The sequence below is a fragment of the Tauraco erythrolophus genome, chromosome 12, assembly GCF_009769465.1.
Source record: "Tauraco erythrolophus isolate bTauEry1 chromosome 12, bTauEry1.pri, whole genome shotgun sequence".
In the NCBI taxonomy this organism is placed as follows: domain Eukaryota; kingdom Metazoa; phylum Chordata; class Aves; order Musophagiformes; family Musophagidae; genus Tauraco; species Tauraco erythrolophus.
Genome location: NC_141476.1, coordinates 854401 through 879107, shown reverse-complemented (window position 1 = coordinate 879107; position 24707 = coordinate 854401). Strand labels below are relative to the sequence as shown.

Genomic DNA, 24707 nt, shown 5'->3' with positions numbered 1-24707 from the left:
CCAACGTGACACGGCTGCCCACCAGCCATGCCCTCCACAGCGATGGAGCTGAATTTCACTTGCCACGTTTGTATATGTCTTACAGTAGTCACAGAGGCCACTTAAACCAGGACATTATTAAATTCAACTATCACTGTTGCACTGACATTGGAAGAATCCACACGTGTGCAGATACATGCACATGTGTGCATACACGAGTATTTAATTAACAAGTATGAGCTCAGTGATGTCAGTCAGACCTCTTCCCACGCTCGAAATTTAAAAAAACCCAACTATACAGATGTTTCAGCTTGCATTTTAAATAAGAAGAAAATTTTGTCAAGCTTCAATAAAACCTGAAGCTTCTGTTCTACGTTCAGGCTCTGATAGAAACTACTGCGAAGTTCTCAAGCGTATGCCAAATTGGAGGGTTGCAGAAATCAACTAACAAGTTGGAAAATGTTGTTTTCTGGAAACTGTCTTTCAAAAAAGACGCCTGGCAGCTCAAACAGTCTGTATGTTATTGCAGAAATTACACAACAAACTATGTCCCACAAACAGTTGGGAGATTTTAGTGTAAACCACGGGGCAGCAGTTGGATACCAGTTCTCCTGGATTTACTTTAAAGGTTTTACAACCAAATTAATCCCGTTTGGTAGAAGACAGCAGACATAAGCTGTAAAAATACGTCCCCAGAGTCATAACTTTATACACAGATATCAGTGTGTTTATATGTTTGCTCGAAACACATATTAATGAAAACAGCCCAAAAATACTCATTCTCCCAGGACCGAGTCCAGCCTGGCAAAGTCCTGATAACACGGACAGTCGCTGAACTTTACAAAGGGTATTTCTGCCAAAAGCAAAGTTTTAACAAGTACCATGTCTCGTAGCAGAGAGGTGGTCTTTGGGCAGGAGACCCACGTACTGATCATACTGGGCACTTTTCAAAGATGGAGCCACTTTGGCCGTCCCTGGGACAGCTGCTGGCTGCCCATTTCAGCCCCTGCCCACCTCCCAGGGCACCTACCGTGGTCTGCTGCCCACTTTTACCATTTCAGGATCATTTTTTGCTGGATAAAGGCCGCTTTGTGCAAACAGCACTCCTTACCAAGAAGCACCGAGGACTGTTTTTGCACTTCCTCTGTTGGAGAGTCACAAACTCCCAAGCACGGACCGCGTGGTACGCACTGTCCGTGCGCCAGCTGCAGGACAGGAGTTGTCACAGATTTTCAAGAACAGGAGAGGGGAGTTAACCAAAACACTTAACATTCATAACACATTGCATCGTTAGAGAGAAGACAATAATTCAAGCACGAGAAGGAATTTAAACCCGAATAATGCCATCAGGCAGCTGACACAGCTCAGGGCACACTAAGAACGATGGGGCACACCCGACCGTTCCGAGAGCCCTCTGGGTACAAGAGCCACTGGGGGCAGGCGGGCACGTAGCTGGGCAGCTCCTGCTCAGCCGTACGGGTTTTCACTGGCACCACAGGCTCTCCTGACCACGCACACGCTGCCCGTGCTCCCACTGCCCACTGTGCCAGCACTGCCCGCACTGTGGGCTCTCTGTGCCCGTGGCTTCCCCCAAGCCTGGCTCTCTCCCAGAGACACCAGCCAGCGTGTCCTCGCAGCGGGAACACAGAGGACACCACCTCAACTTCCACCACGGCAACATGTCCTAAATTGAGCTTCGGAGACCTCTGCACCCTCAGCGTAATGCTTTAGAAAACACCAGCTCCGAGGACACACTGGAAGACTGGGAATCATGTGCAAACGTTTTTGTTTTTTGGTTTTTTTTCAGCTTTTCTTAAATATATCCATAAATGGCACGCAACTTTTTTAAAAGTGGCAGGACTTTTTTCATCCATTACCACGTTGTCTCCTGCTGTTGCCTGTCCTCCCCTCTGAAGCCAGATGCACCAGCTGTTACTGGGGCGATAACTACAGAACCACCAGCAGGATTCCATGGGGTTGGAGCAGGTCCAGAGGACGGCCCCGAACACGATCCGAGGGCCAGAGCACCCCTCCCATGGGGAAACACCAAGAGAGTTGGGCTTGTTCAGCCTGGAGGAGAGGAGGCTCCGGGAGACCTTCCTGTGGCCTTTCAACACCTACACGGGGCTGATAAGATGGGGACGGGCTGGGCTCAGGCAACCACTTACATTTCCTATTTCAGCACCAAACCTAATACAAATGTTCAAATGAAAAACATGGTAAACATGCTGTAAAAACAATGGTGGATGGGGAAGGTTTTGAAGTCCAGCATTTTCTTTTACTCTCAGAATTGCAAGTGCATCAAAACCTCATTTTCAGTACACAAACTGGATGTCCAAGGAATCAGTTATCATCATACTTCTAAATCCTGCCCCAATGTTCCAGTTACATTTAGAAAAAAAAAAAAAACAGAGTGGGGAGGACAAAGGGCTATTTGCATGCTTTTAGTCCCCTAAAATAGAAAAAGAACAGGTTTGATGCCTGAACATGATGTACTTCTTTGCCTGAAAAACGTAGTGTTATTATCATTTATCACCATGTTTGTCACAAGCAAAACAACAAAAGTGAAAAAATTTGGCTAATGCTCAGAACAATAATGCAAGTTTGTAATTTGCATGTATAATTCAGTCTATGCATTGACTCTCTCTTAAGCAGCAGTTTCTTTTACAAAGACTGAGCAATTGATTTTGAGTTGAAGCAATTCTACACCTTTTTTCCACACGCAGGGGAAAAAAAAACCTGTTTGCAAATTAAAAAAACTCCTTAAACAAGCCAAACAGTTGAAAAACAATTATCGAAAACCATTTTCAACTAAGCAAAAGAAGTTTTGACCACAACTGATTTCATATCTTAAAATAATTCTTTCTTTTCCCCCCCCGAAGAAAACTCCTAAGCTCTTCTCATCATTGAATGAATCCACTTAAACTGAAGAAAACAAATTAAATAAAAAAGAAACAGCTACCTCATTATGCATGTTGTTTCTGAAAGTTTTAGCCTAAGGGGCCCAAAGAGACCACAGAATTTTGAATAGATTTGTTCATGTCTTCAGCATTTGCTGCCTTTTCAATGCATCAGAGATATCTACCTATACTGGGGCCAGACCAAGCCAAACAGATCTTCAGACTTTATTCAGACTCCAAATCCCAGGCAACTCCCCACAAGAGGTTTTCTGTCTTCCTCTTTACTAAAGGTCACTATTTTATCCTGAAACTTTACGTATCAGCTCCAGAGGAGGAAATCTTTATATCAAAACCACTAAAGTTCTGAAACTGAACTGCTCAAGATGCACCAAGGTGACAGGGTGGGAAAAGGTTTCATCTCCTGGACTTACTCATGTCTCCAGGTCGGGAAAAGTGCAGCTCCAGTGACTCGGGCAGTTCCCCAACTCTGCCTCACTCTTCTGCAGGACTAGTTTCTTTTGGGCACTCATAGATAATCAACCAAGAGTAAACTAGTCCTTTCTTGACCATCATTTGGATTTGACTCCCCATCCTTAGCTTTTTTCTCTTTTTTTTCTTTTTTTTTTTTTAGATAAACACGGCACCTTAAAATAGCAGGAAAAAAGCTGACGTAAGTGTGAATAACATGTCTCATTCTAAAAACATCTCTTTGAATTTGTTTATTTTAAGGCAGATTAAGTTTCTTCTTGGCTTCACAGGGCACAGCCAGCGTCCTTTACTCAGTCCATCTCGCTGTGCATTATGTACTTAGCTCTGGCACGTGCATTGTGCGTCACCCTCAGTGCTGGCATGAGAAACGAGCTACAGGCTGTCCCATTTGATCAATGTCATTTGAAGGTGAACGCCCAGTTGCAAGGAGCGAGGGAAAATGGTTTTCTACACCTCGCAATCCTGCTTCCCCTGCGACCTGCCTGTGATGAACGGTACGAACTTGCTGCTGGAGTGGCCCTAAGTCCTGTCCAACATCCAAGGTTAACCATCCACCACAGAGTCTTCCCTGGCTTCCCAGTACCCCCTCCTCAAACCACGCACCCCTGGCACCACCGAGCACAGCTTCACCTTCCTGTCCACGGAGAAGAGCAGGTTTGTCAGCCTTGGACCTTCCCCGGGATTCTCCACGGAGGACTCTCGTCTATACTTAACCTTACATAGGTTCCACGGCTTCACTGTTTCTCTTGAGTCTTTCCAGGCTTTCTTGGCTTCCAGTGGCCTCCTCTGCAGCTCCAGAGGAGCTGCCTTCAGAACGGAAAAGATCTGCTGGATCTCTCTTAACAGCTTTCCTTCGGAGTCTGGCAGCAGTTGGGGCAGCTAAAGCATTAGATAGCTCTGGTGTAACATCACTGCTGCTTTCGGGGCTCAAAGATGTCCAAGCCCCATGGCTGGAGGCTGATGTCCTCCTGGATACGTGCCACATAGAACCTCTTTCCCCCACACACATCTGAGGCCGTCAGCTGCTACTGTTGAAAATGACTTCTCCACCATGCCTCATGGTTCTTGGCCAGTTGTTACAGCTCACAGTTTTTGGAAGAAAGTTATGAATCAACAACATAACAGAGAAGTATCATCATCCCTCCACAACGAACCTGTACTTGAGGCCAAAAACCAAAGATAAACCGCTCCTATCTAACACTGCAATACACATCATCTCTGAGCCAAAGTAGTTCAAGATTCATGAAGTCAAAACGTACTGAAGAACTGAAAAAAGCAGTTACCCCCCCGATCAACGCGTTTTCATACACTCCTGCCGTGTGCCAGCGATGCCAGCCTGGGGACCGGCACAACGCTCAGCTCAGGCCGAGCTGCCAGGGAAGAGCTGACGCGGCTTTTCCAGCCGTTCCGTCCTGTCACCCGTCTCCTTGACAAACCCACCCTACCGAGAACTTCTCGGAGGATTGCTGCCATCCAGCGAACTCCAGGCTAACTGAAGCACAGCTCCCTCTTCCCACCTCTTTTCAGCTGATCAGCCAAAGCCCAAACCCTGCAAAGCACGTAAATCCAAGAACAAGGGACCGGCTAAACGCAGATCTTCGATCCTGATCGACAGCTCCTAAACTCGAGGCCAAAAAGCCCCACCTAGTGCAAATGAGGCCCCTTGCTCGGGCACGGATCTCACCTGGCAGACGCTGCCGTTGCTCGGGGTATTCCGACGGCAGGGATTTACACAAGCTGCAGATACAACACTTTTCCACCAGGATTTCAAAATTAAGTCACTGTGTTTCAGTATATCTCAGATGAGGCCAACAATATATATTGTCTACTGTCTTTCTCTCTAGTCACCAAGAACTGACATTTTCTTCTAACACAAAGTTTTAAAGAGGAATAATTTGTTCAAAAAACTGAGTTTTATCCCCATTACACAAAATACTTTCAACAGAATATTTCCTCTACATAGTTCATTAACTGGCTTATGACTGTCCCACCTAGTTTCTTTTCTAATTTTCCTATTGTTTAAGTAGTTGCATAAAATTTGGCTTCAGTCCCAGAAAGTAGAAGAACGCAATGGGACTATTTATATGGAGCACTAAAGTTCTATGAAAGCTTTATGGATGACTTCATAGCTTTGAAAAATTATCCTTTAAAAGTCACGGCTTTGTCTTGCTGATTCTTTGCTCTCTTGGTGGGATCAGCAATTTATGAAAAGACCAAACGTGTTTGGGTCAATGCTACAACCCCTGTGCACGGCCTGTTATCTTTTTTCCAGCAGGTGTAAAATTTTCATTTTCTCAATTAACGTACCAACTTTTGAATAATATCAGTACATCAGTGATTATTGTACAATGTATGAATTTCTAATATTGACCAACTATTCCCTTAGCAAATATTGGTATGAGATTGACAAAAGGCAGAAGGTCTTAGGAAGGAGAAAACATAAGAATCATTAATTTACTTGCAGCATCTTTTTAGAGAGCAAATATTTAAACTCTCCGACTTTAAGATTGTTTTGTTATACTCTATATGCTGCTCAAAATCCTAATTTTCTTTTAACCTACCACAACATCAGCCCTCCTTTTAGAAGTGCTCTCTTCATAAAAAACACAGCACACAGACTTGGACTTCCAAATATATTTCAAGTTTTGACATTTCAATGTGAAAACCATTCACCCTTCTCAAAGGATATCCTCTTATTATCAGAAATAAAATGCAAGCCTCAGAAAAATCATTCCTTGGTACAATAGCACAATGCTACTTAAACCCTCCAAATCTAAATCATTCTTTTTTGATTTGTGGTATATTTATTTCACCACACTTAAAAAAAACGTTAACCCCATGGTAACCAGAGAGTGACAAAATACCTCACTATTTCATGCAGTTTACATGACTACACCTACTTTTTACAGCCCCTGAAAGCCTTGTCATAGTGCAGGTCCGTTTTGATTACACCAGAAAAGCGTGAGCAGCCTCCTGGGAGCACGAGCCACCGTCCAACGTGCAGAACTCCGCAGTCCAAAGCTCGTCTGCAGAATGGCACAACCTGACACGTCCCAAAAGGCCAAACGCCGAGCCGGGCACTGCCCTGGGACATGGGACCTGCTGCTTTTTCAGAGGAGCTATCGGAAATGGAAACAGGAGGGACAAAAAGTGCGTCTCCTGTGTCAGTATTTGGAGAGGGGGTGATCCCTGTAACCTTTGCTTGGATCCCAGAAAACACAGGAAAAGGCACCAGAGCGTTCTTCAGAAGGTGCAGTTTGGCACGAGGAACACTGGGGCCAAGCTGAGGGGCCTTCCCCGCGTCACACGGCTTCACGGGTCACCTCAGCTCAGCTTCGCTCTCATCATCATCATCATCACTGCTTTCACCTCCTTTTGAGCAGAGCGCAAGAACGGGGTTTAGATGTCACGGTGAGAGCCTGCGGTGTGTGATGCCCTAAGGCACACTGCCGAGGCCAAGTGCCCATCAGCTGAGTTTAATACACAAAATAACAGGGGAAAACAAAACAAAAAAACAACCACCCCAAAAACCCCACCACTTGGCTGAACTTCTTGACCAGCACAGTAGCTAGCTTTTAAGGTTACGCAAACTGCCCTGTATTTAAATAAAAATAAACAACCCCACCACACATACAAAGCAAGGGATCCGCACAAAGTAGGAAAGCAAAGGGAAAATCTCAGAGAGATTCTGAAAAAAACAATTCTGTGCAGACTCTGGTAATTCTGTTCCTGTTGCACAGGAGCTGAATTTAAGAGTAAACCACAGGGAGCTATTAAGCATGGATTGTTTGTTGGTTTTTTTGCGTTTTTTTTTTTTTTTTCTTTTTTTAAAAGGAAGATCCAAGTACCCGTGATGCAAACCCACTGGTCTGTGCAACGGAGAGATTGTGTGTTTGATTCAAGGAGTCCCTGGAAATATTTCATTTGGAGGGAGTGAATGCATAAAAAGAAGGAATAAACAACTGTTTGAGCCAGACATAACACAAACAAATGCACTTTCCAACAAAATCTGCCAACTTGGTTGATGAAAGCTCGCTCAGATCACTACTAACTGCCACAAGCCAATGCCCTTCAGCACTTTCTTACTCTCTCAGACACACTTTCATCCAGACTGTAAGTTCATATACACGAGCCTGCAGGCTCGTAAAAGGTAAAGAATAAAAGTTTAACTTTGATGCCAAAGGCCATGGGGAGAATCATTCATAATGTCATTCACACACCAAATTGGCAGCAAAACAAGAGATTTAATGATACCTTGGACGAGCTAATACAAACCCTTTCTACCTCCCAAGAACTCACTCTGCGAGATTAAAATTCCAAATTTTCCAAGGTCTTTAATGCCAAAAGGTTAATTTGCAATGAAAAAATAAATTAAGTAAAATAGGGAAGAACAGGAACAACTTGTTTAAATTCTGGATGAAGAGCCAAGCTGAAGGCATTTATTTTGTGGAACTAAAATAACAAGCAGAGCTCTAGGGCACCCGTGACGGCGGGCACGGTGAGCACGAGGCAGCTCCATCTATCACCCGCGCACCTGCCCAACGGGACATCGCGTACGAATCTGCACGAGTTGGCCTTGCACTGCCCTGGGGAGAGCTTCCAGTAGCTAAAGGGGGCCTACAGGAAAGCTGGAGAGGGACTTTTGACAAGGACGTGGAGTGATAGGACAAGGGGCGATGGATTTAAACTGAAAGAGGGGAGATTTCGATTAGATATAAGAAAGAAATTTTTCACTCAGAGGGTGGTGAGGCACTGGCACAGATTGCCCAGAGAAGCTGTGGCTGCCCCATCCCTGGAAGTGTTCAAGGCCAGGTTGGATGAGGCTTTGGGCAACCTGGTGTAGTGGAGGGTGTCCCTGCCCATGGCAGGGGGGTTGGAACTAGATGATCTTTGAGGTCCCTTCCAACCCAAACCGTTCTGTGATTCTATGATTCTGCCCGCATCCTGCCCGCCACGCTACACGAACCAAACGTCAGGTTCCTGCTGCCATGCGCGTCCCCAGAAACGCAGCCGTGGTCCAAGCTGCAAACTGGGAAGCTGAGGCTTCGGCCACATAAAACCAGTCCCTGAACAAAAGTCACAGGGCCAGTTTCTTCCCTTCTAAGTGCTGAAGAGTTGTTTTCCTTGACCCATTTCATCTTTCAGTACAATCCTGAGTGGAGCAGCTTCATGGAGAGACGGTCACAACCCAGAGCAGCACAAGCCTGCAAGAGCCTTTTAGGAGGGGCATCTCCCCCTCCAGTTCAGGGCTTAGTTCTCGGTTCATTTCTAAAAGGGCTTCAGTGCTTAAAACCAGGAGGGCTCTGGCTGTGAGCCACAAGGCAACACTGCTACGCCAGGCACCTGCCCACTGCCAAGGGTGGACTTCAGAGACACTCCAACCTGTGGTGCCCACGGCTCAGCCCCTGCGACCCACTGCTTGGCAGGCTGCTTCACACAAAGCTAGTTCTGAAGCCCTTAATTCTTCTTAACTCTTCATTCTTCTAAGATTTAAGAGGAGAGGCTGAACGAGCCAGGACTGTTTGGCCTTCAGAAGACAAGGCTCAAGGGAATGTTATCCACATGCAGCAACACCTGATGAGATGGAGCAAAGATGCCAGTCTATTCTCAGTGGCATCCAGAGATAGAACAAGAGACAACGGGCACAACCTGAAACACAGGAAAATCCCTTGAAACGTGAGAAAAAGCCTTTGTACTGTGGGGGTGGCCAAAGGCTGCAGCAGGTTGCCCAGAGAGCGTATGGAGTCTCCATCCCTGGAAACAATAAATCCCGACTGGAGAAGGCCCCGAGCAGTCTGCTCTAAAAACTCATCGTTTGCATGACATGCTGAGAAACTTAGAGAAAACTACTACATCACTCATCTTAATAGGTGTGTTACACACGGAACAGCAAATACAATGATACGCTACGTTTATCAATTCTGCAGCAACAATTCAGGCAGAAAGACACATCCAGTAAAGAGGGGAAAGACCACCGGGAGGGGAACATCTTTATTGGTATATAACACAAGTTTGAAGCCAAATAAAAATGTAATGATGTTTTGAAGCAGCAGCAGAGACTCCTTCTGCCTCCACGTAAGCGATCTGCCCAGTCAGCATATATTGCTGTTCAGAGACAAATATTTACTATGTGCTCCCAGTTAGCTCGAGCAAATGGAAACAGGCAGCAAAACCTGATCACGTACAGAAAAAGACATTTAACATCTGATGCTCTGATTCCCCACGTTGATCTCCTCTTTCCTGTCTTCTTAGGCTTTCATTCACCATTTAAAATTTACCTCTGAAAGGCAGCATCTTTAATGCCCATGCTGACTTTGTGAATCAAAATTCATTTAGAAAAATATGTTTCTGTTAAACTTTTCAACAACTAAACTGTTCTTTTAATAAACGATGATGAAGCCAAGCACTATATTATTCTTAATATTTGCAGAACAAGGAGGAAGAGGCACATACTATGGGTGTAATGGGTGGGAAATTAAGAAATGTTACTCCTAGCTCGACTGTTCATCTGCTGCCTGACCTTCAGCTACTTCCTCTGATTATCTCCCACTTCTAAACAGGAAACCTTTTTCTTCCTAGTAATGCAGACCTCCGAAGAGTGCCTTCTCCTCTCATTTCTGTTATCAACAAGATAGCAAAATTATTATCAAGATTAGCTCTCTTGCTTTTAGACACATACCAAAAACCCAGTTATTCTGTATTTGTTTTCAGTGACTATTTCACCTTTCCTCCAGAAACTGGGGCCACAGCAATCAGTATTGCAATAGGATATTTATCTAAGTATTCATTGTCATAATCTTGGAGAATTAATCAGTAGTAGATAGCAAATTATGATCCATGAAGTAAATATCTTGAACAGATACAAACGCCACCTTCGAAAACTAAATAGACCTTATCAGCAATGACAACTGAGTCTCCTTCCAATAAAGCTATCACTGAACTACCAAAAGCATAAAATCTTACATTATTTATAAAGCCTTCCTTGATCTTTTGTTTTCTGAAAACAAATAAGGCAATTTCAGGAAGCAAAACTAAATGCATGAAGAAAGCAAAGTGAACAGCTGTCAGGACTTCAAGGTTCAGTGGCACTCTACCACTGACTGCAAACAGTGGGTCATTTAAACTCCATTTCTTGCAGCAATACTCAAAGAGCTCTGAAAAGACTCAGGCTGTATCAATTTTCGGACCTCTCTAAACAAAACCTTAAGCAAAAGGGAAGATGATGCAGTGGAAGAGAAATACCAAACGTTCTCTGGTTTCACAGACTCTTTCTGTATCAAAAGGAACATTTACACTACCACCCCTCTATCAAGTCACTACAAAACTATTAAGGGAATTCTCAGTCTATTTCAGCTCCATCCCTCAAGCAACTGAACAGTCAGAAAGATAGAGGAGAATGAATCAGTATCCGCAGCTCAGGAACCCCTCCTGTGCAGCAGGATATACACACAGCTCGAGGTGACTGGCAATTTTCCCATGTTTGGGCTAATCTGGTACAAACCAGGGAGAACAGACTCTTCTTCACTAACCTGCTTGTTGATCCAGATGACAGTGAGAATGCAGGAGAGACTGATCTCCGGGCTTCCTCCAAGGACTCAGGTTCACTTCTTTTGCCATCAGGAGTTTCTGTTTTGAGTATCTGGGCTTTTGCAGGGACAATAGCTGTGCGATGCTCTTCTGCATGTTCTACCAAGAAGAAAGGCAGAGATTAGCAAGCATGACAAAGCAAAATACTATTGTTTAAGTTTTTGCAGCTTGGAGACAGATTTTAAGAAAAAACAAAGTTTTAAAACATGGAAATACCAGTGCTTCATTCCCACTTATTTGCTTCCCAAAACCCTCACAGTTTCAAAGGTTGAAATTTCTTTTCCTGCATAGTAAAACAACCCAAACCATCCTCTAAGAACCACAGACTGAAACAGGAACATTTTGTTGTTACAACTTTCAAACACAAACAAGGAGAGAAACAAAGGGTAAGGATATTTGTCACGTTTCGTAAGATGAAACTTTATTTCAGAAGTTAGTAAACACTCAACGAGGCAGCGCTGGTCTCTGCTTCTTGCTACCAACTCACTTCGTCCACTGCATGAGACAGCCTGAGAGCTTTAAAGTTTTACAGATTAAGTTAATAGGCTTGTTTTCAATAAGAGAAGCATTACATTTTTTTCCTTACGCATCTAAAAGACAATGTCAATCTAGATAACTGACATTTCCATTTTTTTTATAGAAAAAAATTTCTAGACAACACAGATACAAATTGTAAACAAAATACAAAACCATTGATACAAAACCATTGCATTATTTGTGTCAAATGTTTTTATCTACAAAAAGATAAACCTTTTCTGAAAAGAGATATCTTCTACCTCTTTAAAGAGAAGGCAAATACAGACCAGAAAGTATGGCACGTAAAGATAAACTACTCTTATGCCATAGCCACAAATGTTTTCAAGTGAGTTAACTGGAAAGTCGTACAGGACATTGGAACCATACTGAGACTCATCTCATTAATAATCCTTATTACAGCTGTTCACAGAAGTGTTCAGTCCACCCTCATGAACCAAGCTATAGTCCTGCCCAAACCACTTTGACGTTTCTACCCCTCCAGAAATTATTTTGACAGAAATGGCCAAACAGAACTGTAATTAGAGTACGGAAGAGCTACACAGTCTTTGAATCTGGTTACAGTTTGCCCTTTCCCTTCCACTAAAATGTGTAATTAAATATCAGGGGCATATTTTTATCTGTTGAAAACAACCAGCAGATTACAGTGAGTCAGTTGTGCGACTAATGAAACATAACTCTGAAATTATCAGGCTAAAAATAGCAAAGGTCCTGCGCAACAGCACCCCAGAAGAGGTGTATCACCAATGGTCATCAAATTCTTACGGTGCTTCCCATTAGGCAAAACAAACACCTAAGTTTAAAAGTTATAAAATATAAAGACTGGAAATCAAACATTTTAAATTTAAAGATGCAAAACAAGATGATGTAAGTCAGGAAAGGATGATTAAAACATCACTAAAACCAGAGTGAGATTTTCAGAGAGGTCTAAGTTACAACAACCAATACTACAGTAGAGGGCAATGGGAGATACAAAAGGTTTGGGTGGTGTGTTTTGGTTTTTTTTTTTTTTTAAAAAAGAAGTATGTTTTAATTCTGTACAATTTCACTACTTCCATGAGAATCCGAATAAAGGGGTAAGGAATGTATCCAAAGCCTTTGCTCTTCTCAGCAGTTATGCTTCCAAATGGCAAGTCATCAGGCCACTGCTGCTTTTCTTTCTTTCATGTATTATCATTTCCATTTTAATAAAAGCTAATTGCTGTTAATAAAGAACACCAAGGAGACAGGTTTTAGGCATTTGTTCCTTCAGTCATCCATCTTTTTGTTTTGTTTTGTTTTTTTTTTTTAAATGGTTTACCAACAGTCAACCAGGTGCAGATGTTTGGCATAAAACTAGAAACGGACCTTTCCAGATGATTGACTGCTCAGCGCACAAAAAGCACGATGACCATTTCGCAGGTTTGTCACAACCAGACGAGGTGGCATCGTGTACTTAAGCCAACACGACACAGGTTGATACACCTGAGATAAGTTATTTTCCACCTGAGCACTCTTTTGGAAAAACTACATGGCTTTGCTTCAGCTTCCCAAAGTCTGCAGTTCGGTGCACAAAGAAGACAGAAACGCAGCAATTCACAGCAGCCCATCTCTCCACTGATGTAGCTAGAAATTAATATTTCAGAGCCTGTGATCCCATTATCTAATAACACACTGCTGCTGTCTCTGCTGTAGAAGAGGAACATCACTGTAAATTATGTCAAACAAGATAAACATTATCCTTGAGATTCCTTAATTTTTACCCTTCACATGGAAAGGACAACGCACTCCATCAAGGTCTGCAGAAAACGATAAGGATAAAATTCATATTATTATATTGGTATTTTCATTTATTTTTATTCTTGAGAGCTCTGCGATAGGAGACAACGCAGGAGACAGACAAAGATTAATTCTGTTCAACTGAGGAAGAGGAGGGATTTGTGAGAGCTGATCCAAACTAAATTGCCTTATTTTCCCAAGGATACAGACAACAGCGCATCCAATTCTGGTCAATGCAATTCTCTCCAAAATTCAGTACCTTGACTAGATTATAACTCCACAAATTACCTTAGGTTGAGGAACGCTCTTCTAAATCCCACATGTGAAGATATATGTAGGCTGCCAAAGCACCCAGTGGCATAAAACAAACGAGACAGAATAAGCCTGTCCTAGAGGGAGCAAGTTAAAAGCACACAGGGGTGTTCCTCTGCTGGGCAGTGGGGATAACGAACACATGCTGGATGTTGTTCCTAGCCCATAAAGAGCTGTGAAAGCAAGCTGTGCCTTCCCACCTTTCACTGTGTTGAAGTGTATACAAAAAACTGAAATGAGTTAAAAAATGAGAGGCAACATGTTGTATAAACAGTCTAAAAAAAGCCAAACTATTTCACTGCTTCAATCTCAGGACAAACAAACGCTTGCTCCAATCCACACAAACATCTTTGCAGTTCCCAGTTACCCACTCCCCATCTTATTAATGATTCAGAAAAGCTGAACCACAGCAAGCAACACCCACCATCACCTTCATTTCAAAGATGCAGACTGTCTCGTGCTCACTCCCAGCAACTGCAGAAGATTTGAACTGGAACCTAAGATCCCATTTCAACCAATTAAAATATGCACCTAAATAAAGCACATCTGTGCACAATCCCACTAAAATCAAACAAATCATCTATTTATTACAGGTAGTGCTTATGTATCCCACTAAAATCAAGGGCAGTCAATGCTTCTAGGGTCTCTGATTTTTTTTTTCCCCCTTAAGGGCTGTAGGAGAAGGACAATGGGACAAAAGAACAGTTCTTCAGGCAACGCCTGGCTTAGCGTGGATCGAAGAGGGGGACTATATTACACAACACCACCAACCTGTGGCCGCTGGCAATTCTTCGGTGACAATTTCCTTGATTTGAGCACTTTCTCTTTTCCTCTCACCACTCTTCTTCCACCGATTATTTACTTGATTCACCAAAAACTGAAATTCACTTCTGTGTTTGTTTCCTGAAATGTAACAGTGCGTTACTGATCGTTGCCAAAGGACTCTTAAGGTACACCATAAAAAGTGAAAGGGATGTGAATAGAAATAAACAGAAAATACTGAATTAAAAAACCGTTTTTGTTACAGCAAATGTAAACCAACTCATCACTGCAGTACGTTTTTTATTCTGTTCGTGATCTAAACCCGTGTCTTTGTTTTTACAGAGCTACCCAGCAGTCAAGAACGTTTGCACAAATGAAAATTTAATTTTTGCACAGAACTGTGTTTGTTTCCTCTCTATCTTATCTGTCTTTTTTTCCCCCTAAACTTGTCAAGCATTGCAATTATCACTGGGACAACATTTAATACTGTGGTCATGGCACCAGCGTTAAAGGGGTGTCTGGACAACGCTCTTAGTCGGACGGTTTAGGTCCAGGCTGTCCTGCAAGGAGAGCAGGAGGGAAGTCTCACGACTGTTCCATGAACTGCTTTGAAGCTGCTTTGGGTTTTTCCTCGTTTCTGCAGCAAAGCAGCGTCGAAAGCCTTTGTGTCACGCTTATTACACTGCTTGGGTTCAGATCCTCTCATCACAATTAACTGCTCTTTGGCAAACTCTTTGTACTTTCAATCACTCTTTAAAGCAATCCTCTGCTATTCAGTCACAACAATGTCGGGTTTTAATCTAGATACTTCAAATTCTTTACTCAGAGGCTGGGAAAATACCCAGTGGATTACCTAACCCTCGCTGGGCATGAAGGGAACACATTGTTTTCCCTACAGAACACACTAATTTCTACCAAAACAGCGTATTTGATGGCAGCTACACGCAGCCAGCACAGCGTGAAATCTCAGTCTGTACACACAGCTTTATATTGACACAGCTGTGTATTGTGGCTGCCCCATCCCTGGAGGTGTTCAGGGCCAGGTTGGATGAGGCTTTGGGCAACCTGATGTAGTGGAAGGTGTCCCTGCCCATGGCAGGGGCGTTGGAACTGGATTCTACGATTCTATGACACGGTACAGTGAAGGCAGCAAGCATGAGTTTCCTTTATTTGGAAGGACTTTCAACAAAAAGTCACTCTGAGGAACAGATTTGTCCTTTTGAGACACAAAGTATTTCAGCTAAAACATTAATCCTACTTTTTAGCCTGTGGAAAACATTTTTCATGCCAGAGGCAGGAGAGCCTGACATACATCCAAAGCATCCCTGGGGCAAAGCAACTGCTGGTAACGGCAGCAGAAGGTGAAGCACACACAGCCCCTCCGCTGGGCTCCGCGCTGCCTCTCCCAACGCCGACCGGACAACTCGCTCACGGAGACGTCGGAGGTCCAACACACAAAAAAATCCCAGCTCCCAGCCGGAGTAATTCCGGGTCATCCTCGCAGGGAGCAGGACTCTGCGGGGCGGCAGGGGACACCGCGCTCCCCCTGCGCCGGCAGCACGCCCGTCGCCCGCACGGAGAGTCCCCCGGCAATCGCGATACAGCGACGGACTGGCAGCAGCTCCCGAGAAGAGAGCACGCCGTGTCCTGCACGCCCCACGGCGCACACAGTCTTTCCTCTTTCTTTGCACACACCGAACTGAACGTTTAAAGTCTCTGCTCTGCAAAAGCCACACGCGCTGCCCGAGTTCGACCGGCAGGAAAGACCAAAATAAACCCCAGCACAGGGGATGGTGGGCAGAAAAGCGAGGGGGAATCCTCAGGATGCACGAGGGCTAGCGATGGGCAAACTGGGCCATCTTCTGCTCAGCCTGCTGGCTCTGCAGAGCAGTGCCGTCCCACCGCGCACAGCCAGCCCACCCGGGCACCTGCTCACCCCGGGGAGCACACACAACCATCCCACCCACCCATCAGTGCCAAGAGCAACGTCCAATGGGTGACAGCAGAACAAACATCCTGCTGAATTACTGTACTTAGGGACCAAAAATATGCATATATAATATATTGCTTATATATATAATTATAGGGACCAAATGCAAGCCCGGCTGAGACACGGAACTCCCTCCCAACTTTTCTGGTTGGTTTGCTTTTATGTTCTTTCATCAAATCAGTCTCTGATCCACCTTTTTCCTCCGTGGGGTGGGGAGAGGCAGGAACAACCCCTGACCCTACCGCACTGCCCGCGGTTCCAAACCATCTTCTCCCAGCACCGCTCGGCCTCGGCGCCCCGCTCGGCACGGCCAGCGCCGGGACAGCGGACACCCCTCGCCGAGCGCGGCGTGGAGTACGGCACGTACAAATAATCGCCGCATCGAGCCCAGCTCCACGTCCTGCTGCAGTGACAGGACGGGGGAAAAGCCAAGATAAAATCCCATCGAGTTGTGTCCGACAGAGGGGAAACAGATCTAAGACCGACCCGCTCTCCCTGCGTAGCCGAAAACACCACTTAAGGGCAACAACAACTTTGAATAAAAAGAAAGTTCTTGTCCCAGGCGCTTGTGCTTGAGCCGCGGCACGTTCATTATGTAATCCCTTTGGCGCTTTGGTTTTTCCAGTATTACTATTTTTTGTTGTTTTGTTCTGCGAAGCTTTTCAAGTAAAAAAACAACACATCCTGGCCAAGCAAGGCACTATTGAGAGACACCGTAAATCACCGCCGCGCCGAAACGCCACGCGTGTTTCGTAGAACTACAGGCACTTCAACAACGACACAGCCCCAGAGAGAATGACAAATATTTAAAACACAAAACAAACCAGCAAGCCTCCGAATAACATGGCAAATTAAAAGATTTGTAAAAAGAAAAAGCAACAGAATACAACTTTTTGGAACAAATATATTTCTTTTCCTGTAGATTTTTTTTTTTTTTAACTCTTTAAATAGAGGTCTGACCACAGAAAGGCAGAACGGGGCTGACACCGGGTGGAGGGTGTCCCCGAGCTCCCGCGGAGCAGACGGCAGCTGTGGCAGGGGACAGGGTACCTAACTGCCCCTTCCAGGCAGTCTCTGGCTCTGCTCAGGCAGAGCTTCCAGCGAGCTTACAACCCATCCTCAGGTTCATCAAGCCAAAATATTAATTGGTATTTCAAAAGCACTTCACACACAAAAAAGTGAAAAAAAAAATACAAACACTATAATTTGCAATTTGCCGAGAGCACAGGAAATTGTAAAGGAGATCAAAAGGGAAAAAGAAGGAAAAAAATAGGGTTTTATCCCAGCTGGTTTATCTTGCTTTTCAACAAGGCTGATACACAGCTCCACTGTGTTGTGTTTCATGCAGAAATAGAGAACAAAAAGTATATGGTTGGGGTTCTTTATTCAGAACTTATGCCAGAGTTAATTAATTCATTAATTCAGCTGTGAACTAGGGACCTAGGGTGCAAATGCTGCACACTAAAAGGACTTTTAAAAGCTTTATTATACAATGAAGGTGGTGGGGTTTTTCTTCCATCTGTGCTACAGTGAAAAAAAGGCATTTGATAAAAGTTCTTTTAATCGCTGTCCTCTCATTTTAATGTATGATTCTTTTTTCATGCTTACGATTTCTTCCCTGTTGCCTTTAATGAGAAATAATTTGCTGACACTAGTTAACATTTACCTCTTTGGTCATCACTTTTTATTAATTTTAAAACCATACGCTCTCATTAAAATATTTCTCTTTTTTCCCCTCTCTTTTTTTTTTTAAATTGATTTTTAAATGTTCAGTTAAGCTACCTGTGGCTAATTTATTCACTTGGTGGCCTTGATAATTTGGAAGCCATATTCCTTCAACAATATAAACTCAATAAAACACCTGTTTTTTTGAAAATCAAGATGGTATTTAATATCTTCTTGTTCTAAAACGTGTACAACAGATCAAGACAACAGGAGGAAGCACCGGCAACACCGGTCCCCTGTGCCAGCGATGCCCAGCAGCCTGGTGCCCACACCCCACCCTGCTCACACAACACAGCTCTCTGCGAGGTTCCAACATGAACACAACCAGGGATCCGGCTTTACGAGGAATTTGTGCACATCCAAAGTTTTCTCTGGAGACAGCACCACCCTACAAAGAGCTGTGCAGGCACCGTGCCGGAGCGGCACGTCCTTCACTCCTGGGTTACTCTGTGCCAGCCCTGCCACATCTGGGGGTGAACACGCTCACAGCTGGCTGTGAATGCAGGTGCCTTCCTCCGACAGCTCGTGTTCACACTCACCTCCCACGTTCAGCAGAACACGACCAAGCAGAGAACCACGGGCGAGTTACACGGCATTTGCTCTGCTCTGGGGCCCTCCTGAAGTCACTAAACTTTGGATTTGTTCTTTACAGAGCTACTAAATCCATTTTGGGATTAATACTTTTAAAATGAATTCACTTCCCCCTCCACCCCACACTGTATTGCCAGAGATTTCTGCATGGCAAAAGAGTAATCATTAACCAGTTACTTGGAGTCAGAGGAAAACACTTAAGATTCAAAACCACAGACAGCACGTGTACGCTTAAAAAAATGTACTCTCAGGAACAGCAACAAAAAGCAAGGGAAAAAATTGCTAAAAAGATTTAAGACCTTATTTAGCCTGCACAGAAACCCAACTAAAATCAACAAGGCTCAATCTAGCTGCATTATGGAATAATTTATACGCCTGAAGAAACGCAAGACGACACAGGAAATATGACCAAATTGCAGATTTAAACACACCCTTAAGCATAATCAGAACAAGTTGTCCCCTCATTGCTTTGCTCCTCCGCGGCTGAAAGCAGCGTGGTTTAATGTTCATGGAATATTGTTTGAGCATCACGTGGCTACTACCACGTTTGAGCGTTCAAGCAGAGCGCAGGCGGAGAGGAGTGAGTGGGAAACAACGGGAAAGAATTTGTCAATAACAAAACACCACTAGGGACCCAAGTACAAAGTCATGTTCTGTGTGTACAAACACACAAAGAAGGGTCAGGAAATCACCTGCAAAAAAAAAATCAGTTTACAGTAGCCGTTTCTGTACTAAATTACTACAACAGGATGCAAGTCCTGCAGCCTGTAACTCTCACAAGAACGTTTGCTTCTAAACTAACATAGATGGTGCCGTGGTTCCATAGAGAGAGAAAACACTGTTCTCAAGTTCAAGCACGCAGTAAGGAGAAACAGTTTAAGATACTGTGCTTTCCCAGTTTCAAAGGGGAAGTTTCAGCCCAACCAGAGAATCTGCAGCTTTGATTTATTAAATGGGGGGCAGGGGAAGCCCATACACACGAAAAGCATCACTTCTGCATGTATATTTTAGTGCAAAGGAAAAGAAGGTGACTTTAAAAGCAAAACGAAGTGAAATTTGTGCATTACTTACGATAATCAGCGTGGATCTCATCTATTTCTTCCTCTGTCTGGTCCTTTGTGAAGGTCAAGCTCTACAGAAATCACACAAATGTTTATTTACAGAAACAAAAAGATGATAAAGCTGCATACTTTAAAACTAGACACTTAAAACTGGAAGAAGGATCAGCTGCCTGTTTTTCCCCCACCGGCTCTATCTATCTCATCTGCATACAGCAATATATATATTTAAAGTACGTATACATGCTGACTTGCTTTGCTTTCACAAAGTCAACAGGACTAAGCCAAGCCACCCCACATAACACCCAGCATGTGTGGACCATAAAATATTTCTTAATACTGTGCAACAAACATGCTCCAAAAGTCACAAAAGTATCATATGTCATGGGAAAAGAACAGGCACTATTGCTGATACGGAAGCAAGGAATTTGCTAGCTAAATCCTAGAGAATTCTAGGAAGCAAAATGTTCCCCACACTGCCATGGAGGGTCAAAATCCTCCAATATAACCAAGGGGAACATTTCTCAAGAATTTTCATTGCAATCATAAAAACGCTCCTACTTAAATGGTTTGGGCATAGAAACATCAGCAGTACACAAAGAACTGCCCACGACAAATGGGAGGTATGAGAAAATCGTGTTGATTACAAGATGGCAACATGGAACCTGGGAATCTGGGAATTCCCGTAACAAAGAGATAGACAAACATGTCACAGAGTGGGCACTGAACTTCTCCTGGCCATCCCCCTCTTTAAGAACAACGATAATTAGCTTACATTTTCACTGGTTTTATTACATTCAAGCTGAACCCGAATCTTCTCATTCTTTTCCAGCTCTTTAACAATCTCTGCAACTGTTTGAAAATACAAGAAAGGGATCACTAAAACAGGAGCTGGTAAATAAAAAGATGCAACAACACCAAGTGAAACTACCACGAACGTAAATCACAGAGACGAACTGGCACCAGCTCTCCAGCAGCCAAAGCCCAGACTCCAACACTGGCAGACCCAAGTGCCTCCGTACCAGTGCGCAGCGGGCGCTTGCTCGTGCAGCGGAGCGGTTCCCATCGCGGCAGCGGAGGCAGTGCCCAGCCTCGGGCCAGATGGCAGGTGGGCAGCCGCGGGCCCTGGCTCCCACCCACTGCTCTCATCTCCTTTGTATTACACATTCATTGGAAAATAGTCTTTTAAAATCATTTTTGAATCTTACTCGAGCATACTAGAGTGTTTCTGTGGTGCACAGGCATGTCTCTGATAAAGTTTGCATTTTATAACGCATCTTTCGATGGAAGATAAAATAACATCTACTGTTTTACCTTACTTTTCCCTCCAAGGACTGTCTCCCGAGGCAGCGCAGAGCTGTCTGCAGCCTTGTGTCCAAACCCCACAGCCCAGAGACGATTTACAACCTACTCTAAGGACAAAGTCCCACACCTCAAAAGCATCTAAACAGACAAACTGTTAACGAACACAGTTACAACTAAAACTACAGCTATGCAGGACCCTGCATGGTTAATTTTGACATTTGCTCTCACAAATCTGTTTCTACACATTCCCAGAGCTCCTAGGTAGCTACGGGTATTTACTAAAACAAACACTTTCACTAGACAGTAAAGTAGCCAGAGAGCAAACGCTTCGGCTGTGAAGGGATAAAACCTGCTCAGAACTGGTTTCAGCAAAATCCAGGAATTTGGCACCCAGGCTTCCTCCGGAGCTCAGCCGTTCGTGTTACGTAGAGACCCGAGGTTCCCGGCTCCCACTGAAAACACGCCTGCATTTAGGCGCCAGTTTAATAATTCACCATTTATAAACGGGTACTGGGCCAGAGCTCGGCACAGGTTTTGCATGACTTGGGGCAGCCCAGCTGAGCTGCAGCGTGACACACGTGCCACTCTCCGTGCGGCGAGCTCGGGCGAGCGGTGCCAGACGGGATGCTGCTCCATCGCCAGCACCGCGGGAAGAACTGCTCCGAGAGCCGAGCACCTCCCGGCACTAAAGGACCAACGTTGCTGAAGCCAAACACAATCTTAACGCTGTGTGCTGGTTCTCAGCCCAGAGACTTCCTCAACTCCTAGAAAACAATTTTTGAAGGCATTTATGTTTATTTTCAGAAATGCTCAGGCACAAATCAAGAGTGATGCTTGGCACCTAAACCACTCGGGCACTTAACCTTCTTAGTCAAGTTCTTAGAACAGCTAAAGGAGCAAAATGAAAAAGCAAATAGCGTCGGTTGCAAACTCGCTCCCACAATCCAAGCCAAGAGCTGGCAAGTGAAACCAAGATTTCAAAAAGCAGGAACCTAAAGTTTGGCTGCTAAATTCATATTTACAGTCCTCAGCGATTGACTTTATTTTTCAAAAAGCGCCACATCTGGTAGTTCTGCCTGTTTAATAAAGGAGTTAAACACTAAAAACACTTTATTTTTGAAATGTCACAGTAGAAGTTGTGGATATTCAGCACTTCTAATCATCTGATCACACATAAAACCACACGTGCACAGGGTTAACATACGAGCCTCTAACAGCCACTTGAAATAAATACTCCCCTACACCATCAGATTTGTTAAATGATAACTGACAAATTAAGTGGTTTCCACTGTGTTTGAATTTGGCAGCTTTCTCAAAGGGTAATTCTCACCCCTGGCCCAAATTATTCTTGTTGCAGATAAGCAACAAACAGCAAATGTAAAGCTTAGGTGTGCACCTGCAGTGGTACGTGACCTGACCCGCCACGATGCTGAACCCAGCTCCGCACGAGCAGCTCCTCATCCTCAGATCCCAGCACCCTGCCCTGTCCTGCCAGCCCTGCCCTGTGCTGCTCATTTGGTTCCAACAGACCCACTGCCAGCAAGACCAAAAATTTATCTGGTCCAAATAGTTTCTGAGCCTTTCAACACACACAAAAACATTCAGAACTGCTTACAACTTCTGGAAGAAATGGTGAACTTGTGCTTCAGGACTTAAGTCTCTCTGCAAACATGAAAATGAAAGAGATCAAACCGAGAGTGAGGAACATTTCCCATCTCTCTACCTTTGAAGAAACTGAGACCAGCTTTTGCCAGCCACAGGACTGACCCACGCTACATCCTGGGACCAGTGCAGAACATGCAATACCAGCTGTATGAGAATTTCCAGGACACTAACGGCTGTGCAGCTCCCAGGAGAGTAATATCAGAACGCGATCCTGCTAGAAATTCCTTTAAAAGGACTGTTTGCCATAAGCTTCTAATCAAATAAAAAAATACTATAACTATAAATCCGATGCCTGCCTCTCACCCACACACGTCAGTGTATTTGTGCTGGCATTGGCATCACTCAGGACTGAACAGAGAAATGACAAACGAGACAGCTTTAAAAAGGATGTATGTTTTCATCTTGTATAAAATAGAACATAACAAGATGAGCTGGGACAATTCTCCCTCTAGCTCATACGTGCTATTCAAAATTTAAAAACCGGCCGCACTGCCTACAAAACCAGGCAGCACAAACCCCCGACTCGGATCTCATCTCCCTGCTCCAGCCCCGGCATTTTCCAAGCATTAAGCCTGAGCACACACAAACAGCAGACGCTGTTGAAAGGAAGTCAACAGTGCACCCACATTGGAGACCAGAACACATTCTCCTTATCCCACGCAATTGTTTAATGCTGTATATAGTCTGAGTTTAATTGTATCAAATTGCTGCCAAACACCTAGATTCACATAAACTCCAGCAAAACATTAACACTTTTGCATTGATTCATTCTACCCTTACCTATCATCTCCAAAAATAAATTTGATTTTGAAATTAAATCCTATAAAAATATAAGTCTCACTGTGCATGAGGAAGAAAACAAATTCAGAACAAAAGATAAATTAATAATCCATTCACTTACTAAGAACCTCAAGTATTTCCAATTTTTTTATTAAAAGCCTCGGAGTCTAATTTGGAGGCAGTCATTAAAATGCAAAGTCAATAAAAACACAAAACATTTTTCAGAACAGGGTTAGTAAACCAGGAAGCATGAAAGAATTTCAACACAAATTTACATCCTTGCTGGATACTTCCCGAGTATAGCAACATGGATCTGGTTTTGATTAAGTTTCCTTTTTTTGCATTAATCTTTACTTACAGAAGATAAATTCTTCCAGCTCCGGTTTTCCCAAATACTCAAACCAGCCTTATTCCTACCCTGAGAACTAAGAGAAGGAGAAATGCATACAGGTAGTTTGCGACGGTGACAGCTCCGCTAGAATTTCTGACTTACCTGATTTGGGATTTAGAGAATCACACTGAGCATTATACATGTGCACAAATTCCTGGTGCCTTTTAACAAGCTGTTGTCGGGTCCCGTGGCTGGACAGACCATGTTCCTTTAGTTTCTTCTTCAAATCACGATCAGAGAGCAAGTTGTAAACAACTTTAGCCATAGGCTTCCTTTTGTGAGCTGAACTGGAAAAGGACACAAACTTTTTTGAATTAATGCTCCTATGAAAATCCAAACATTGACTTACATTTTTACAGGGTATTTCACTCACTCTGGGTAAGAAATACCTGAAAGAATCACTTCAGCCATGACACACAACCAGTTACACAGTGTATCACAGACGCAAGAGCGCTGGGAAGCTGGAACACTTTTTCCATCCACCCCAAAGAAAACTTCAAACGTGCAGAAAGCAATAGGTCCAGTCTGATTTTCCTTAAGAAACAGTTCAAACTCTACTCATGTAACAAGCACTGCAGCTTTTAATATCTCCAGCAAAGGCTTCAGAATCACATCGAACACAGCACTGCTCATCTTCATCAGGGCCAAGCCAGACATTCGCTCCGAATTCAAAAGGAAGTGTACTGAACCCAGACTGCTGAAACACAGGGTTTCCACCCCAGTACTCGCCATGTCTCACCTGAAGCAGATGGTGACGTTTTAAAAGCACTAAAACCACAAGCCAAAACTTGAGTCAGGAGATTTTTCAGCTTTCTGGGAAAATGGCTTTGAGAAAGACAGTCATGTACCTGAAAGCACGTCTGTAGTTCCCATCTAACAGA

At 43.9% G+C, this 24707-nt stretch overlaps 1 protein-coding gene across 1 annotated transcript in view; it reads right to left on the bottom strand.

Annotated features, from left to right (window-relative positions):
• Positions 1-24707, bottom strand: part of RAD18 (RAD18 E3 ubiquitin protein ligase) — a 49627-nt gene that overhangs the window by 7280 nt on the left and 17640 nt on the right. Inside the window, exons 7-11 of the mRNA XM_086619023.1 lie at positions 23929-24113; positions 20461-20537; positions 19699-19759; positions 14331-14462; positions 10898-11054 (exon numbers count right to left, since the gene is read on the bottom strand). Coding sequence (XP_086475149.1) covers positions 10898-11054; positions 14331-14462; positions 19699-19759; positions 20461-20537; positions 23929-24113 — 612 coding nt within the window. The remainder of the gene's footprint in view (positions 1-10897; positions 11055-14330; positions 14463-19698; positions 19760-20460; positions 20538-23928; positions 24114-24707) is intronic.